Raw genomic sequence first — 18,420 nt, forward strand, 5'->3', positions numbered from 1 at the left:
GGTCGTAACCTTGCCTGTCTTGGAGTGATTGCGGGGCCCCAGGTTTGTTGCAGCAGTGGGGTGGCTTGATTCCTCCCCGGTGCCGGGATTCCGGTCTGTGCCATTTTGGCAGCTGTGGAGAAGATCACAAAAAAAAAACAGCCTGTAATTCTTGTGATGCTCTCTTGATGCTATCCATTTAGGATCGACTTCGGCAAACGAGCTCGGCAAGTGTGAGGGTGGAATTCCATCAACTCTTGAATATATTTCGAGCATTGCAAAGGCGCGTTAATCCAGATATCAACCCCGAGTAAGGCCAAAAAACGATCCGAGGTTCTCATATAAATTCTCTATTACTTTCAAACATGGCACCAGCTCAGGGCTACAAATTCAAAACTCTCAGTATCAAGGAGTTACACCCCACATTTGGAGCTGAAGTATCAGGACTTGACTTCTCTCAAAACATACCGGATGATGCCTTTGAGGAGATCTTGAAGGCAATGGCCAAGGTAAGTACACTGCTTGTGGTTTTCTGGGAGTTGCTAATTGTTTGAAAAGTACGGAGTGTGCGTCTTTCGTAGAACTGGACTGGACGACACTGGTCATGTAGAGTTCTCACGCCGCTTTGGAGAGCTCGACGACATCAGACCTTATCTCACACCCGGTCGCAAACTCCGCTACCAGCATCTTGAGCTTTTTGATGCTGGAAATATTGATGACAATGGCAACGTACACGAACCTGACAGCGCTAGAGCTCAATATAATAAGGTATGTATTCATAAGTAAATGACCTTGGAGTGAAGAAACTGATTTCAGAAGGGAAATGGGCTTTTCCATGTCGATTCATCTTTCAATCCACGACGGGCATCCTACTCGATTCTTCGAGCAGTCGTCCTTCCGCCTCCAGAAGCTGGCGGCAACACCGATTTCACTGACACCCGTGCCGCCTTCGCGGATCTTCCTGAAGATCTCAAGGAAACTCTCATAAAGAAAAATTATGTTGTAGCTCACTCTTTACACCACTCGCGCAAGATCGCTGCTCCAGAGTTTTTCAAAGACGTTGACCCCACATCGTTCAAGATGAGCAAGCACTACCTCATCCAACAACATGAAACATCTGGCCGCATGAATCTCTATGTAGCTGCGCATGCGCATCATATCGAGGGATTGTCGGCCGAAGAGTCGAGTCAACTTTTGAAGCAGCTCATGGACCATGCAACGCAGGAGAAATATCAAATGAGCGTTCAGTGGAGGAATGTGGGCGACTTTGTTATTTGGGATAACACTGCTGTTATGCATAGGGCCGGGAAGATGACTGGACGATTTCCCAGGGACATGCGTAGAACCACAGTGCATGATAATAGTTCGCACGCGTGGGGCCTGAATCAAGAGGGAGAGAAGAACCCGGGTTTCGATACTTACGCCGTGACCGGGTTGCCCCCGCCACGTGCAGCGGAAGTTTGATGTTGATCTGCTGAGGCTCTGAAATCAGTCTCAAAATTCAAATACTCCAACTTAGGTGCACGAATCAATATTTGTTTACCTGTTTGCGATAGGGACTTTACAATTACACAGGCAATCCGCGGCCATATATTCAATTACTTTCTCTCCTGAGTCATGCACCAGTAGTACATCTCAATGCCTACCCTCAATATGAGATCCCACATAGATATAAACATTCTTTCGTGATAACGCAAATGTCAACAGGGTGGTCTTCACGAACTGAGAAATATTCATTTGGTCTAAGAACGACGTGTCTCCAGACAGTTCGTAGTATCGTACTCACTATCGGCAATTCAAGCGATAACTCCTGGCGATGAAGTAAAATAATACCCCATACCACATTAATTACAGGCTCTCCATCTCCAAGGAGTGCAGGCTCTCGTAGCACCTGCCCTCGCAGTAAGCATAGGCTCACGAGTACAAACAAGGATTGCTGCAGGCACATCCTAGCTTCTAGAGCAATGCCGAACATTCTTTGCCACTGGTAAATTACATAGAGGGTTATGAGCTGCGAAGTGGTAACCAATTTCATGAACACCATCGGGATTCCTATTAACGTTATTGAAACCTTCTCTTGCCACTTCGTCGAATTTAAAACCCTCCGATATTTATATAAATTAATTATATGCTCCCATACTAAAGCAGATCGATAATAAGGCATATATGGCCGATATTGCGGGAGGTAGTCCACCCCTTACTAGGGAAGACAAATGGACCTATCTTTAGTACGAAGATAACCCGGTGGAATGGCCCTATCGGGAAGGAGAAGCTGAGTAGGGTGTTATATTAGTATTATTAAAAGCAAGATTTAGACTTCTCGAAAGCTGGGTTTAGTTACGAGAGGTGGGCTGGTGTGGCAAAAAGTTTCCGTAACAGGAGAAATCTCCTATTACATGATTTGTAAATTTAAAAAAACCTCGCAGAGGCTTGAGGGGTCCCCCCAAGCTTAAAGGCTCCTTTTTCTTTTTTCCACTTCCTCCTTTCCTTCCATGGGTTTGGGGCAAAATGGACTATTACATGACCTGATGAAATATTTGGCTAGCTGCCAGAGGCTTAATAGAGGGGGTCTCCACCCAAGATTAATGACTCCTTTTGCCTTCTACTTCCTCTTTTCCTTAACGGGGGTTTAGAGGTCTCCCCCTAAGAATAAACACTCCTCTTATCTTCTTCTATTTCCTCCTTTCCTTGGGGGTGGGGGTGCTTTGGAGGGCATTCCTCCAAGAATAAACACTCTGCTCTTCAAACTAAATCCTCTTTTAAAAGAACACTTCTCTTGCGCAGCTTTGTTACCCCGGGAGGGGAGGCGGGACCTCCCAAGATCACAGTATAATCTTTTGAAGTGAGAAAATCTGGCTTTTACTCTTTGCATTTGCACCTACTTATACGGCCGCTGGTGCTGTTTTTGGGCTTTTCAAGTGGAATTCGTTCGATTTTCTGTCTTTTGTTACTCTTGGATCGGACCGATGAGATCCAGAGGACAAATAGGCAGAAGTGAACCATGTACCAGGTCAATCAATCTACCGGGTAAAAACACTCGCCACGTAACAACAGAGAGATTTCTACAACTATGGTATTTTCTATTAAGAGAAGCGTGAAGCTCGCATAAGCTTGGGAGCGAGAGCCTAAATACTCCTTAGCGCGATACTTAAGCGAAATGCGTGCTTAAGCCTCAGCCTGAGGCTTAAGCGAATTTCCCCCCTCACATCGACTATACAATCGGTCCGATCCAAAAGCGACAAAATAATTATTATTTTAGGTCCATAGCAACTTTTTAACTGCACTTCCGATTAATTAATACCAAGTAATGTAATTATAGAGAAGAACCAAGCAAATAAGATCTATTAATTAGATTTTTAATGCGACCCGTACTTAATTAGTAATCGGGTTTTAAAGTATACGGACATTTTTTACTTTTTTGATTTTTGACTATATAAAACGCGAAAATATTCTAGGAAAGTCACGTGTACTTGAGTAAATAGTATATTAAACCTGGACTTATAAAGCCTTATAAGGCCCTATAAGCTTTTATAAGCTTAGAATATATAATAATAGCTTAAATATTAAGAGTTATTACTAGTAAAAATATAATATATAAAAAGTCTAATTTTAATTATATACTACTTTATATACTATATGAGGTATAATTCTTTACTTATATAAAACGCGAAAATTTCTATATAAGCTCGTATTAAAATAACTATGTGCTTTATAACTCTCGCAATATTAAAGATATTAAAAATCGAAGAATATGAAATTAATTACTATAAGATATATAATAATTCCGATTAGTACAATTTATATTATTTAGTATTTTGGTAGACTTTCTTTTCATTTTGTCGCTCTTGGATCGGACCGACTATAGATGGCAACAAAACGCGGCGTAGGGAATTAATATCTCACTTCTATATAAGCTCTCTGGGAGTACCTGATTTATGCTCCTCAGAGAGCGCATTCTGCACTTGCGACATCAAACCCTAGTAATAAATATAAAAGTAAGTAATCCCCTTGCAGAGAATAAAAGGATATATAGTAATTAGTATAATAGCTCTTCTAGTTCTTTATAAAGCTGTCTTGAACTTTGTTTTATTCAAATAATATAATATTCTCTGGCTCCCTTATAAGAACTCATAACTAAGAACTATTTACTACTAGTAAGCATATATGTCTTTAAAATAATTTTTAATATATTGATGAATTCTTAGAATTGCTGTTAAATCTATCCGATATGAAGGCGGTGTCATTTCTACTTCTTGCTCTAGAAGTAGCTTCCGCCTCTGCATGTGCCAACTACCTTTACTGCCATTGTGTTAATGCCGACGGAGTACAAAACGATGCTGTTACACGAACTATTTGTAATCAATATAAGGAGGCAAATATGGGTCCCGGTCCTACCATCGGATATTTCCAGTGTACAAGCCCGACCAATGTGCAGGTACAATTGAATAACTGCGAGTGGAGGAAGGCGTGCAAGGCCCATGGGGCAACAGGATCAGATTCTAGTTGCTGGGACATTCAGGATTAAAATTGGCTTCGGAGGATACAGATTTCTGCCAAAGGACTCAAGACTACCCACACAGCCACAACACCTTACTATATTACCGTAGCTTGGCTATAGTCTTAGGGCACACACAGAAAATGTAGAATCCTTACAATACGCATCGTTTACTATGACCTCGCTGGAGCTATTTTCTGAATATACATCCTTGGTGTCTTAAATTTGCGAGTGCCCAAGCGACCCAATTGCACCTTGTTCTCATTCTTTCTCGTATCCTTATGAGATGGAGGCGAGGATAATGAAACTTTGATGTTTATGACGTTAATGAAATAGACTATAGTTGAAGGCAGTGTGTCAAATGAATAGAGTAGAATAGAATAACGGCCGTTACTCTTATTTTATTCAAGCTAAAAACCCGTTACTCTTATTTTATTCATATATTATTCAAGTTATTCATGAATAATCATGAATAATTTAAATGACGCACGTGATCTCTGCACGTGATTGAGCTAGCCTAATCGGGTAGGGCTTCCGGGAGGGCCCGCACCTAGCGCCACCTAGCGCCACCTCGCTACCCAATCAGGTGGTAGTGGCGCTTGGTAAGCGGATCGAACCTTAGCGATAATTAGTTTATATATTATAGAAAATCTGTATTTAAGTAGCCTTATATAAGTATTAGCTTAGCTTATATAAGGCTGCTTAATAAATACCTCAGTTTCTTTTTTTAAATTTAAATATATGTCAATTTACTATAATTAATTGACTTTCACGTGACTTTCACGTGGTTATTCATGGTTATTCATGTTATTCATGAATAATTATTCTATTTTACTCAAATTATTTAAGATATTCGTTACTCTTATTTTATTCAAGTTATTCATGAATTATTCATGAATAACTCGAATAACTTGAATAATCCTTTGACACACTGGTTGAAGGCCACTCATCCTCTGAAACAACGTCTGGTGCGTTTACTTGTGAAGTTTTATTCCACATATCTAGTGCCTTGAGGGCGAAGGAGAAGGAAAAGGATAAAATGCAATGCAATCTATTGTGGTATCTCTCTATCCTCTATATTTATGTCGATGTCTCATAAATCTGTGACCGCAATGCCAAAGTTTGAGAGATGGACATCCCTCCATTCCTCCACCGAAGCAGCGAGACATCAGGTTGATGTCATGTCGCCACCCCGAAGTGCGATGCACGGGCACCACATCGTCTTCATCGATCTTGGAGTGAAGACTGCCGTAGTCTGCAGCAACTTCATATGGTCAACTTTTGATGAGCGAACGACTCATCTAATCATTCTTGAAGCCTCCCTCCTGCTCATCATGCATCTGCAGTGTCCGATCACTATCACTCCTCGCACTCCCACTCCCCATTGTCTCTCTCGGCTTCTCCTCATCTCTACTCTTCTTCCCTTCACCATCCTCCCTATTTCCTTCTAACTTCGCACCAACTTTCTCCTCCTCATCGCTATCCGCAAACCCATACTCCCTAGCCATCGCCTCAACCTCCCTATCACTCAAGAACGGCATATCAAAGCTTGCCTGGACATAAGAAATCTTCTCCAGATACCCCTTCGCAAATATGAGATCGATTTCCTCAAGAGAGCGCTTCTTAGTCTCCGGGTAGAAGAAGTAGATGATAGGGAGGAAACAAGCGTTGACGATAGCGAAGAAGAGCTACGTGCCCCAATGAATGTTGGCGATCATGACTGGTGTAACCATGACGATTAGGAAGTTGAACAGCCAGTTGGAGCAAGTGGAGACGGCGTTGGCTTTTGCACGGGTGCGGAGAGGGTTGATTTCGGCGGGGTAGAGCCATGGGAGAGGCAGCCATGTTGCGCCGAAGAAAGCGATGTATGTGAAAAGGCCCACGCCAGCCCCCTTGGCGGATGGTCCTTTGCCCCCGTTGGGGATCAGGCAGGCGAAGACGAGGACCATGGAGAGGCATTGACCGACTGTTCCTACGAGGAAGAGCTTGCGGCGGCCGGCTCGCTCGATGATGAACCAACTGACGGTCGCAAATATGGCGTAGACGATCATGTTTACGCCTCCGAGCAGCAAAGCAAGGTTGTGGGAGGTGCCGATTGAGGTTTGAAATAAGATGGGAAAATAATAAAATGACAGCGTTACATCCTCCTAACTGTTGAAAGAATTGTGAGGAGGATCCGAGGAGCATGCGGCGGAAGTGTTGAGTCTTGCCACCAGTGAAGAGTGCAGACATAGGGGTCTTGCCTCCAGAGTGGCCGCTGGCTTTGATGCTGTCGATGATCAAGGAGTGCTGAAGTTGCGTCTCGGGGTCGGTAGTCTCGAGTCCTGACAGGGCAGCGATAACGTTGATGCCCTCTTCGTGGCGGTCTTTCGTGAGGAGCCATCGAGGTGATTCCGGAAGAAACCACGTTCCCGCGATGAGGATAATGCCGAAGACAATTTGGAAAGCGATTGGAAATCGCCAAGTTAGGTTGTCAGGTCCATATGACGCGCCGTAGTCAATCCAGTAGGCAATCATGGTACCGAATGCGATAACCCCTCCCTCGATACAGATGAGAAGTCCTCGGTTTGCGGTTCGACTGCATTCTGCTTGGTATGTCGGGATGGTCGAAGTGTTGATTCCGTTTCCAACCCCAGTGATTGTTCGACCGATGATGAATTGGGCAGTGGCTCTGTGTCCTTTGACGGCAGTAATTTGGATTATCACACCAGTTATCATAATGAACCCCCCAAGCATCATCTAATAGCTGTCAGTAAACCGAAATCGCCCTTCTGAGAGGATTTACATACATCTCTCCTTCTACCAGTCTTGTCACCGAACGAAAGGATGAAGATTGCCCCAATCAAGCATCCAATTTCGTAGATAGCCGTTACAAACCCTTGATAAACTGAATTGTTCTTCGTGCTTGGGAAGTAGTTGTTGAATGGGTCAGCGGAGATGATGCCGCTCATGACGCCCTGGTCGTATCCGAAAAGCAGAAATCCAGTAGTTGCAATGGTAGAGATGAGCAGACCGAGTGGCCTGCCATTGAGACCCGCATAGGTCCGTACTGTAGAGACGCTTCCAGCTCGTTGAGGAGAAGACATGATGACAGCCTTAAGAAATGTTAAAGGATGTCTATCTCTGGCCCAGCCAGTACGGATCGCAACACTGTTGCGTGATTGAAATTTGCAGAACGTCTGAGAACACGGGGAAGGATGAGAGCGAGATAAGAGATGAAAGAGAGAGTGGGAGTTCGAGATGTATATAGCTGCCCCAATTTCTCATCCCCCACTACCTCATACCATATCCACATCTCATTTTCTTGGAAGGACTGAATAATTTCACGCCCACTCGCCATTGCTTACCGATACTCAACACCTGCGGCGTCGGAGAAGGAGTCATGTTAGCAACACGACTCTGGCACTGGACCCTGAGATCTGAAGGGATCGACATGTTATCCGCAAGATGAGGTTGCCTTCAGACGGCAGTGTCGATACAAAATATAATGAAGTCCTCTCATTGGGCGTTGTTCTCGTTTGCGGGCAGAGTCTTATTTTGACGAGAACGACGGCGGCGTGGCGTTACTCAAAAGTGGACCAACAGCAACGTCATACGGGCCTTTGCGGAGACTCCCATTGGAGAGATCAGAGTCGAGACAAGGGAGTCAAAGATAGGCTTTGGAGATCCTCAGGAACAAGAAGCGGGATGGGTGCTTGTTCGAGCCGCAGGGACTAAAATTTTTGGTTCGGTTGAATTCAACCAGCATGACATCTTGGTAGCCAAACCTCACTCAACTCATCTCGTCTGGAGGAGGGAAACCAAAATAATGGTCTTGTCCTGCAGCGGGACATCATCGGCGGAGCCCCCCATCCTTCGCATCCCTGGGAGATCGTGGCATCGCGCTTCCTATGCAGCTCGACGTCAGAAAGGTTCCTGCGAAGAACGATCGAGGCTGTTCCGAGGCGTTCTCGTTGTGCCCACAGATGTTCTTCCTCTCAAACATGCAAAGGCCTTTTGTTGTGGACATCGTGGGTCGCCAGCCTCGAAGAAGAAGGCTGGTGTGCAGCCTTTTCCGATATCGTGGATATTGTGTAATGTTGACCCAATTCTCTCACACGCCCCATTATCAAGGATCAAGGAGCTGGGGGACATCTTATCGGCTGAGACTTAATCGCGCGGCCATGCTCGCACCAATATTGGACCCTGGTATACCCGTCGGCAATTCCTCGCTTTGCTGGGCCGACCTGATGCTTGCATGTGTTGGTACGGATCAACGACACGGTCGCCTTTTTTCTCCTAACAAAAAAATCTAGAATTTTCAATAGAACTAACTTCACAACTTAACCCAGGATCTTAAAAACAAAGTTTATATGGGGGTACGCCCGATAATTGCGCAGCTTTTAGCTTCTTTCAAATTTTTATTAAGTTATCACAAAAACGACGGACGTAGAGGCTTTGGTGCAAGGCTGGCAGTTTTTGATCCCTGCTAACCCTAAGTACAATTGGAAATCCGACCGAATTGCATAATTTTTCAATGCAAAATAATATAAGTCTATTCACGACGCCCTGAACTTATATTTAATCTTGTATAATTCTAATCTAGGAATTAATTTCGGAAGAACTCATACAAAGGATTATTAATTATATCTGGATTTATTATTTGTTTGTAACTTATTTCTTTACGTCATATTTTGCTTACCTTTTAGCAATGCTCTAGAAACCTAAAACTCTACTTAAGTTAAGCAAGTGAATTCTAATTAAGTTGTAATATTTTACTTTTGTTTTAGTAGCAGAAGAGTTAGGCGATCCATGAAAGCACGAAATACTTCTCGAGTTATTCGCAGTTTTCAATATCAAAGCCTCAGGCATTGAAATATACTGTGGCTGAAGATGGAATGAACTATTACTAAGCGATTAGTCAAATTTTTGGACTGCATGTTATCATGCATTCGTTGTCACCGCAAGGCTGCCGTTTGGCAGAGTCCATATCAGCATAGCCCGGATCCAACCTTCATTCCAACTCAACAAACAACGTCGCATGCATGCCGACTCTGTGACTCAATATTCACTAAGAACCCCTTCTCGCCCAAATCTGCTCGAAAGATGCGACTTCTGGAACACAATAATGGCGAGTTCAGCCTGACTGAGGACTTCGGCAACGAGACTCGCTTTGCAATACTTTCGCATACATGGGGAGCAGAGGAGGTCGCCTTTAGAGACCTGATAGATGGAACCGGCAAGGACAAGGCTGGGTATCGCAAGATCCAGTTTTGCGGAGAACAGGCAAGACGCGACGGCTTGAGATATTTTTGAGTGGACACCTGTTGTATCGACAAATCGAATAGCACCGAGCTCCAAGAGGCTATTAACTCTATGTTTTGCTGGTATCGCAATGCAGCTAAATGCTATGTCTATCTGCCAGACGTTTCAAAATCTGCTTGCGATGCTGATGACAAGTCTAACCAACCGTATTGGCAATCGACATTTCGGAAAAGCAGATGGTTCACTCGAGGCTGGACCCTTCAAGAGCTTATTGCGCCCGCTTCAGTTGAATTCTTCTCAGAAGAGGGGGAGCTACTCGGCAATAAGGCATCCCTAGAAGGACATATCTGCGAGATAACGGGAATCCCAGTCAAAGCCATACGAGGAGGCTCTTTGTCTGACTTCAGTGTCGCGGAGCGGATATCGTGGTCAGAAAATCGTGAGACGACTCGCAAAGAAGATATAGCCTACTCGCTACTAGGTATTTTTGATGTTAATATGCCGCTTATCTACGGTGAAGGAAGGGAGAAGGCATTAGGGCGACTTCGAGAAGAGATCGACAGGGCTTTAAAGGGTAGGTCCTTCTCCTATTACCAGCATCTGATGATTAGGAAGCTGCTAACTAGGTTAGGGATAAAACGTGAGGACTTCTCAGTCGCCTTCAGCCTTTCGAATGTATCCGATATTGAATACTTTGTGGCAAGGGAGGAGGAGCTCGCAGAAATACACAAGAAACTTAGTGGCGACGGCTCCCGCCGAACAGTTGTACTTCATGGTCTGGGCGGAATCGGCAAGACACAGCTTAGTATTACATATGCAAAGCGATACAAGGATAGCTACTCGGCAATATTCTGGCTGAATATCAAAGATGAGGATTCTCTAAAGCAGAGCTTTGCCAAGGCAGCCAGGCAAATATTACGAGAACACCTCTCGGCCAGCCGGATTAGTAACATGGATACAAATGCAAACATCGATAATATGGTAGATGCTGTTAAGGCATGGCTGAGTCTGCCTAATAACACGCGATGGCTATTAATATTCGATAATTACGACAACCCCAAATTATCTAGAAATACAGATCCCGCGGCTATAGATATCCGACGCTTCCTCCCTGAATCATATCAAGGGTCAATTATTATTATAACGCGGTCATCGCAAGTCGAAATCGGTCATCTTATTCGAATTCGTAAATTAGAGAATATTTGTGACAGTCTCAAGATTTTGTCTGACGCATCGAGACGAGAAGGATTAATAGATGGTAAGAGCTTTTTATATATAGGTTTATAATTCTGACATGGATACTAGATCCCGATGCCTTAAAGCTCGCTAAGGAGTTAGACGGACTTCCTCTTGCACTAGTTACGGCTGGAGCATATCTTAATCAAGTCGCGATAAGTCTGTCAGACTATTTGCGCTTGTATAAGGAGTCATGGGCGAAACTCCAGAAGACAAGCCCTGAGCTAAACTCGTACGAAAACCGAATGCTTTACTCTACATGGCAGCTTTCATTTGACCACGTCGAACAACAGAATGCGCTCTCGGCTAAGCTTCTTCGCCTGTGGGCATACTTTGATAACCAGGATCTTTGGTTCGAGCTTCTTCAACACGGCGATTCCACGCATCCAGACTGGATACGAGAGCTTGTTAAAGATGAATTAAGCTTCCACGACGCAGTACGGGTATTGTCTAACCACGGGCTAGTGGAGGTAGACAAGTCTTCGCTGGAACGGATCGAATCAGGCGGGTATAGCATTCATGGATGTGTTCACTCGTGGACAGTTCACGTCTTGAACCAAGAGTGGAATCACGATTTAGCCAGGATAGCTCTGGAGTTTGTAGGAATGCATGTTCCAGACGAGCGAGCTATACGGCCGTGGCTAACACAGCGACGGCTTCTCCAGCACGCAGCCAGATGTTCTTATATTATCCTAAATGGCTTGGTTATAGACAATGGTATGGACTGGGTATATTATAACTTGGGCTACCTCTATAATGACCAGGGCAAGCTTGCCGAGGCCGAGCAAATGTACCAGCGGGCGCTACAAGGCTACGAGAAGGCACTAGGTCCAGAGCATACATTGACGCTTGGGATAGTCAATAACCTAGGGAACCTCTATGCTGACCAGGGCAAGCTTGCCGAAGCCGAGCAGATATACCAGCGGGCGCTGCAAGGCTACGAGAAGGCACTAGGTCCAGAGCACACATCGATGCTTGGTACAGTTAATAACCTAGGGAACCTCTACCATAAGCAGGGCAAGCTCGCCGAGGCCGAGCAGATGTACCAGCAGGCGCTGCAAGGCAAGGAGAAGGCGCTAGGTCCGGAGCATATATCGACGCTTCGTACAGTTAATAACCTAGGGAACCTCTACCATAAGCAGGGCAAGCTTGCCGAGGCCAATCAGATGTACCAGCGGGCGCTACAAGGCTACGAGAAGGCGTTAGGTGTAGAAGATATTATGACTTATATCCCGGCACTAAACACAATCTGGGGCCTCGGCTCTCTCTTCGAATATCAAACCGATTTAGCAAAGGCTAAAATCATGTACTCAAAAGCTCTTGCAGGATATGAGAAAGTTGTCGGACCTGATCATCCAGATTCTTATAGGCTACGGGAGGTTCTTCAGGCTTTGGATACCGTGAAAGGGAAAAGACGGCATAAGCTATAATGCACCTTGGCAACCGCATATCTTCAGATTAGCTATTCAGCGAATTTCAAAGAATTGTGTTGCTTTCATGGCCTTAATGAATGCGAGGTGGTACTTTCATTCTATTATGTCGCTTGTGTAATATCTAATGTTTAACTGATTTAAACATTCAAACTACTTCATAAAATATGATTGGCAAATTATAGAACGTGTTTTCCTCAGGCGCTACTGTTCAGAGTCAGGACGAGCGCTGTTATCTCTCAACAGGCATTACAATAGCGTGATGACCAACGGTATTATTAAACAGCTTGAACCGCATATCCGCGCGATGTTTCGCCTCTGTCGTGTGCTTGATGTCGAAGGCAGGGAGCTGCGCGAATTGAATAATTTCGTAGAATGAACAAATCTGTAGAGGAACGTGAACCCTCTACGAGAGCTATACGCTAAGGTTGTGGCAATCCAAAATCACCTTGTCGAATTGAATGGAGAGGCAGACAGTCCTTGTCCGATTACTTTCGAATTTAAACGTCTTCGCAAGCCTAGTAGACTACCCAATTCTCTTCTACAAAACTCTACTCCTTTTTAAACAAAACAAAAAAGAAATGGTATCTGTTAATTAGACTGCTTTTATTTTATATAACCAGAGCTAAAGAAAACATAAAGTAAAGAAATAAGTTATAGAGTAAAATAATACTTAAAATACAATTAATAGTCTTTTACTAAAGTTGTTAGAAACGAAATATATAGAATAGAATCATAAAAAGCTAACTATGAGTTCAAAGTAATATAAAGAGAATTAAATTATTTTATATTCAAGCATTTGTAATTCGATTAATTAATTAGTTGTATTATAGGACTTTTGCATTGCAGGGATGTCGGTTACTGCTTGCTTTGAGGGGGCCGCTATGCGCTAGCCTATTAAAATTATAACTGTGGGCGATATGGATAATATTAAAACTACAAGTTGTGTATTTTTTGAAGAATTTTCCCAGAAAAGGTAGCGGGTTAGATCACATGAATGCAGAGCTATTCTCCTCAACTCGTCCTAACTCTGCTGAAATCAAAAGAATGTCCTTTAATAACATTTCTGGTTATTCAATTATTCAATTGAAGTGGTGTCCCGAGAATCCGTGGTTGAGAAGATGCGACTCATGTGACCTTGGATTAGCGCGATTTTGCTATACCTGTATCGCGACTTCGATGTTGTGAACTCACGATCTTCCTTCTCCATTATTTTCAAAATCCTTCCTTGCATTTCACCCCCCCCCCCCCCCCCCCCCCCCCCCCCCCCCCCCCCCCCCCCCCCCCCAACACAATGTTCTGCCCGTCTTCGGAAAGCTACTGCGCACATGGATACATGAGCTGACTCTCGAGATCCTGAAAGTCCTGATCCTCTACAAGTCGCAGAGATTTATCTACATTTGTTCCTACAACCCGAGGGCGTTCGTTCACGACGCGCAAAACAGTTCATCATCGTTAATTCCAGAAGCCTTCCTTTATTCACGAACCATCACATATCACCCTCTCCTCTCATTCGACCAAGCTGTCCACTGCGTGGCTCGATCTCGAGGTTGCCATTACCCATATCACGTGCTCCTTCTCAGGGCTCAAATTGAAGTCAAAGTTCGTCTACAAATCTTCAGGAGCAGCCTCCGCAAGGAGAGATTCCTCCGGAAGGAGATTACCCTCCGGTCTAGACGTGCAACAAAGCTCAAATTTCGATCAAGATTTTTCTTATTGACTTCCGGCTTGCTGCTTTGCGCTTCACTCGGGGATTGGAATGTCTAAAGGGCAAAAACAAAGTTCTAGCCTACTTAAAATCTCATTTGGGGACATTGCTAAATGAGTTGTGGTTGGGACACGTGAGCTGTATCATGTGACCGGCACCGAAGTTATATGCCAAGCTATTGTTTTTTTTTCGCGTTGCATTTTCTCTCAACCCCCAACAGTAGACAAATTAGAGAGCTAAAAGGGAATAGTCTAGGAACCATCCACGGCCTCTTCTCTTCCCTGCCGCCTCACCATAAACATCACCCATCTTCTTCCAACTCTTCGACGTCCTGCCCTCCTCTTCCGCCACCCGATATCTCGCCTCTTTCTCTGCCCTAGGAATCGTGAAGTCCACCAACGGGTATACAAATAGTGTCCCTGCTAACTACATCCGTCCCGTTATCTTCATTGCTATAGTAAAAACTAGCTGTCCACCTACTAACCAGCCGCATAACGCAATCTTGCAGACACCATACTCTATTCCGTATAATACTCTTCTAATTATGCTTGGGGAAGATGGGAAGGGAAGAGGCGGTACGAGACGGAGATGGATGTATATCTAGCCCGATTACGAAATCCGCAATGCAGAGGTCGTTCCGTATGCTGCTGTAGGTCCAGGCGTAGCCTTGGAAGTTAATGATTGTGTTTGTGTGTTGGGAGGTTACGCGGTTAGAGGTGAAAGGAGTGTACAAGTAGAGTTTTGCGGCAGACTTATAGTCAGTGGTAGAGATAGAAAGAGTGGAGGTGTGAGGGGGGTTTCGGAGTGAATGATGCCGGTCCAGATAGAAAAAGACGGAGGCTATGAGGGGAACGAGGTGGATATAGAGGTGGAAGGTTATTGAGGACATGATTGTAGTGGTGGCTAAACATCAGATGAAACAATTGGGGATTATATATATGCCGTTGAATGGATTCTGGTCTCTGGAGATGAACTTGGGGAGGAGTTGGATCGATCTCCGAATTATGTGATAGACAGACATGTTTGGATCCAACCTCCGAGGGGTCCAGTCAGAGAACAGCAGAGGTAAGGTTTCGAACCTTCAGTCACGAGTTATGAAGCTGGTAGTATAGACGGAACCCCAAATTCGTTTGATCGACCTATGCTTATGCCGACTAGACGACATCGAAAATGGCGTTGCAGAACACGAAATTGTGAGCTCACGATTACCGCGAAGATGACTCTTCGACTCTCTTCAGAACACTTCCCAGGATCGAAACAACAATGCGATTGATAGCAGTGAAAAATGGGCACACACAATGACGGGCTCGAAAAATTTCTTCGGGTGCTGAAACGCATGACAGGAGTCAGCGTCGCGGAAACCAAGGAGAGCAGGTATGCCAGGGGTGCCCCCTTAACTTTAAGGTGCCGAGGTAGGGGTGAGGGAATGTAAAATAGAGTTGGGGTTGTAGGTCCGAGACGCTTGCCAGTATGGAGGGGATTTAGTGAGAGAGTCTTTCGAAAGAAATTCAAATACTAAAACAGACGAGTGGACCTTACCATGATCCCAATGCAGCTGTCAATGGAGGCACTTATCCACCTGAGAGCCCAACATATTGGCTTACCAGACCCTTTGCAATGTTGCCGTTCCTCTTCGGCTTTGGTGATGGCTTTCATTTCGAAGAGGAATCTTCTATAAGCTCTTGTTTTGGTTCATTCTGATGAGTTCCCGACATGGCATGTCACTGACATCCGGCAGTAGGCACCCAGGTAAAGGAGGGTTCAAAAGGTGGCTCGGGCGTGGACATCGAGAAGCGTGGAACCTCTCCCCCCCCTCTTGGCAACGCTGAGCTGAGCTTGAAAATAGCCAAGAGCCTCGAAAATTGAAAACGGAAACGCTCACAAATAAAACTTTACAGGGTGCACTTGATGGTCAGCTGTGATGATAGTCGATGAGCTTGATACTTGAAGAAGTGTCAGCGTAGCGGATAGTGAGGACTGAAGTCTGAGACTGCCATTTGGATATCTATTTTCAGACCGCAGTTTATTTCCGCTAGACTAAACTGAGCTCAGTCTGTATTCCTCGCACTAGACTAGGTTAAACTGCAGTTTATCGAACTGCCAGACTACAGCGTCGGGGAGGTTTTCAGACTACGGTCTGAAAACTTAGACCCACCGTACTGAGAACTTTCTAGACTGAAGTACCGCGGTCAACCTGGGTTGAGATCATACTGTTCGCTATTATTCTGGGGGGTTATTAGTATAGAACCTTATACATTTGTAGCAGAATCGGCCTCAACAGGTGACCTGACCTCCGAAGCATTGCTTCACCTACGAGCTTGGGTTGAAGTTCAAACCCTTTCAATCAGCGATCGAAGCACCACTTTGTCGTTCCCATCTAATGAAAACTCTCCGGGAGGCCCTGGCCGGCACTTGACCCGGTAAAACCGGCTGTCCTTATTATCAAGCTGAGGTGAGGCATAAGCGTAGAGTCGGAGGAGGTAATCTGAGCTGTACGGAGTCATCTTCTGCTCTCCTCTTCTCTCGTGTTCCTTTATCGACCCACCACAAGCCAATTCAACGTCCTCATTCCAAGCAAACGCTTCAACAGGTAATACTGGAATCGCCAAACGGGGGCTAGCGCATCTGTGTCGTGTCTAGGAATAGGGCTGAGCACTAGCTGGACAAATGATCGTCTATTGACCGCCGATTTCCCTCTCGCTGACTGAGACAAGCTGTGCGAAGATGCGGTCAGGGCTAAAAATGGCGGACGAAATCGCCACCGTGGCTTCAACTTTTCAGCCTAGAATTGACGCCCGTTTGGTCAATGGATCCCCTTGGCTAAGATTTAGGGCCAAATCTCGCAGAAGCAGACCTGAAACACGATGTAGCAGCAGGAAGAAGGCAATCTCGCAATCGTGGGGAAACATTGGTATCGAATATAAAGGGGTGGCCAGACTTATTGGGATCTTCAGAAATAAATTAAAAGGAATATGCTGAAAGTTTAACGAGAAAAAAGGGGGAAGGGGGTTGCGAAAATAAGCGAGTTTTGGTGTAAAATCACGATTTTTGACCCGCTTCCTGAGATTTACTCCTTGATTACTCCACAATCGTAACTTATAAAATCTATATAATGAGACAAAATTCTAGACAACACTCGAATTGATTCCGGACTAATTGGGTGTTTTATTATATTGACGTCTTTACTATCAAACACGGAAGTGAATTAGGTGACTTTTACGGTAAAAACGGTAAATCACTGAAACTTGATCGCCAGCGCTCACTGTACCTGACAGTCCCCTTCCACTCCATCTCATGCCTAGGCGGTACTACCATTGAGTTACCGACTTTGGCGTGAACCGTAGAAGCTGGTCGTTACCTTTTGCAGGCTGGCTGCAACCACGCACAATCTAAGGATGTCACGCTTATCACCGGACGCCAAAGTCCGATTATTCAAGGTGCTGCTGGAACTGCTAATACTCACGAACCTTGGTCGACCGATATTGATTCGCAAAGAAGGCGCAGAGCCCATCCTCCTCCGGCTACAGCTTACGGCTCTTCTGCTGCACCTCGACCAGAAACCGGCACAGACGTCAAAGTCACATGACAGCTTCAAAAAGGAAGGCAATCTTGCCACCCACCTTCCTTCACGTTTTCAGGGACAACTCAGCACCTTCTTTATCAAACCCTCCTCCTCCAAACCCACCACTCCTAAACGTTTCTCACAGATTTCGAAAACGTGACCTGGAAAGTAGCAAATTTTGTTGCAAATCTACAAAACCTCGATATAAGGATATCGTCCGTGCATAAGGTATCCTTGTATCCAGGTTTTCGGCCAGAAATCGCCGATACCCCCGGCAAAAAGGGAGACGATATCTAGGTAAACGTTCAAGGAAGCTTTGCATTTGTTTCCGCTTGTGATACCATTCTCGAAAGTCTAGTGACAGCGATGACGGAGCGGTGATGCGGTTGATGAAGTCTTCGTTGGCTTGAGCATGCTGAAGAATAGCCTTGAGATAACGATATTAGACGAGAGGAGACCGCTGAGCCTTGGAAGGTTGATGCGAGAGGCTTTGATGCATGTCAGATGCAACTTTATTACTTCAATAGATATGCCCATGCCTGAGTCGAGGTGTTGCTCAAGAAAACAATGTAGAATGGCGCGACCATGATTTGATTTCTTTCCAACAGACCCTTGTTTACTACCAGCGGGTTCGCCTCTGATACCTGTTGGCTCGCTTTCAGGCCTCCCGACCTTCAGAGCTTAACTTAGGTATCTGCCGTTATACTAGCAGAGCCCCCAACACGTTTAAACTGCACCCCATCCGCTCGTCCATCAAGAGTTACTC

The 18,420-nt window shown here is 44.9% G+C and overlaps 4 protein-coding genes across 4 annotated transcripts; 2 read left to right on the plus strand and 2 right to left on the minus strand.

The window, feature by feature from the left end:
- Positions 1–344: 344 nt before the first annotated feature.
- On the plus strand, positions 345–1,799 carry K444DRAFT_639734 (taurine catabolism dioxygenase; the record flags this gene model as incomplete). Its single annotated transcript, XM_024884408.1, has 4 exons — positions 345–488; positions 538–747; positions 799–1,387; positions 1,687–1,799. 4 exons carry the CDS (start codon positions 345–347, stop codon positions 1,797–1,799), a joined length of 1,056 nt encoding a protein of 351 aa, XP_024743563.1.
- A 3,976-nt stretch (positions 1,800–5,775) lies between these two features.
- Positions 5,776–7,560, minus strand: K444DRAFT_639735 (uncharacterized protein; the record flags this gene model as incomplete). The annotated part of the gene is made up of 4 exons (XM_024884409.1): positions 5,776–6,162; positions 6,196–6,533; positions 6,616–7,213; positions 7,264–7,560. The coding sequence occupies 4 exons, from the start codon at positions 7,558–7,560 to the stop codon at positions 5,776–5,778; spliced, it is 1,620 nt and encodes a 539-aa protein (XP_024743564.1).
- Positions 7,561–9,434: 1,874 nt separating this feature from the next.
- On the plus strand, positions 9,435–12,440 carry K444DRAFT_123497 (uncharacterized protein). The gene is made up of 3 exons (XM_024870402.1): positions 9,435–10,292; positions 10,350–10,976; positions 11,024–12,440. Exons 1-3 carry the CDS (start codon positions 9,830–9,832, stop codon positions 12,382–12,384), a joined length of 2,451 nt encoding a protein of 816 aa, XP_024743565.1. The 5' UTR covers positions 9,435–9,829; the 3' UTR covers positions 12,385–12,440.
- Positions 12,441–14,510: 2,070 nt separating this feature from the next.
- Positions 14,511–15,083, minus strand: K444DRAFT_123501 (uncharacterized protein). The gene has a single exon (XM_024870403.1). The coding sequence runs from the start codon at positions 14,979–14,981 to the stop codon at positions 14,631–14,633; it is 351 nt and encodes a 116-aa protein (XP_024743566.1). The 5' UTR covers positions 14,982–15,083; the 3' UTR covers positions 14,511–14,630.
- Positions 15,084–18,420: the final 3,337 nt, after the last annotated feature.

This window comes from Hyaloscypha bicolor (genome assembly GCF_002865645.1).
Source record: "Hyaloscypha bicolor E unplaced genomic scaffold K444scaffold_13, whole genome shotgun sequence".
In the NCBI taxonomy this organism is placed as follows: Eukaryota; Fungi; Ascomycota; class Leotiomycetes; order Helotiales; family Hyaloscyphaceae; genus Hyaloscypha; species Hyaloscypha bicolor.

Bases quoted from the DNA above. Each gene is read 5' to 3' on its own strand.
- K444DRAFT_123501 (XM_024870403.1), bottom strand. From the start codon at position 14,981: ATGTCCTCAATAACCTTCCACCTCTATATCCACCTCGTTCCCCTCATA.
- K444DRAFT_123497 (XM_024870402.1), top strand. From the start codon at position 9,830: ATGTTTTGCTGGTATCGCAATGCAGCTAAATGCTATGTCTATCTGCCA. The intron at 10,293-10,349 runs GTAGGTCCTTCT...TAACTAGGTTAG, and splicing joins GATCGACAGGGCTTTAAAGG to GGATAAAACGTGAGGACTTC. The intron at 10,977-11,023 runs GTAAGAGCTTTT...CATGGATACTAG, and splicing joins ACGAGAAGGATTAATAGATG to ATCCCGATGCCTTAAAGCTC.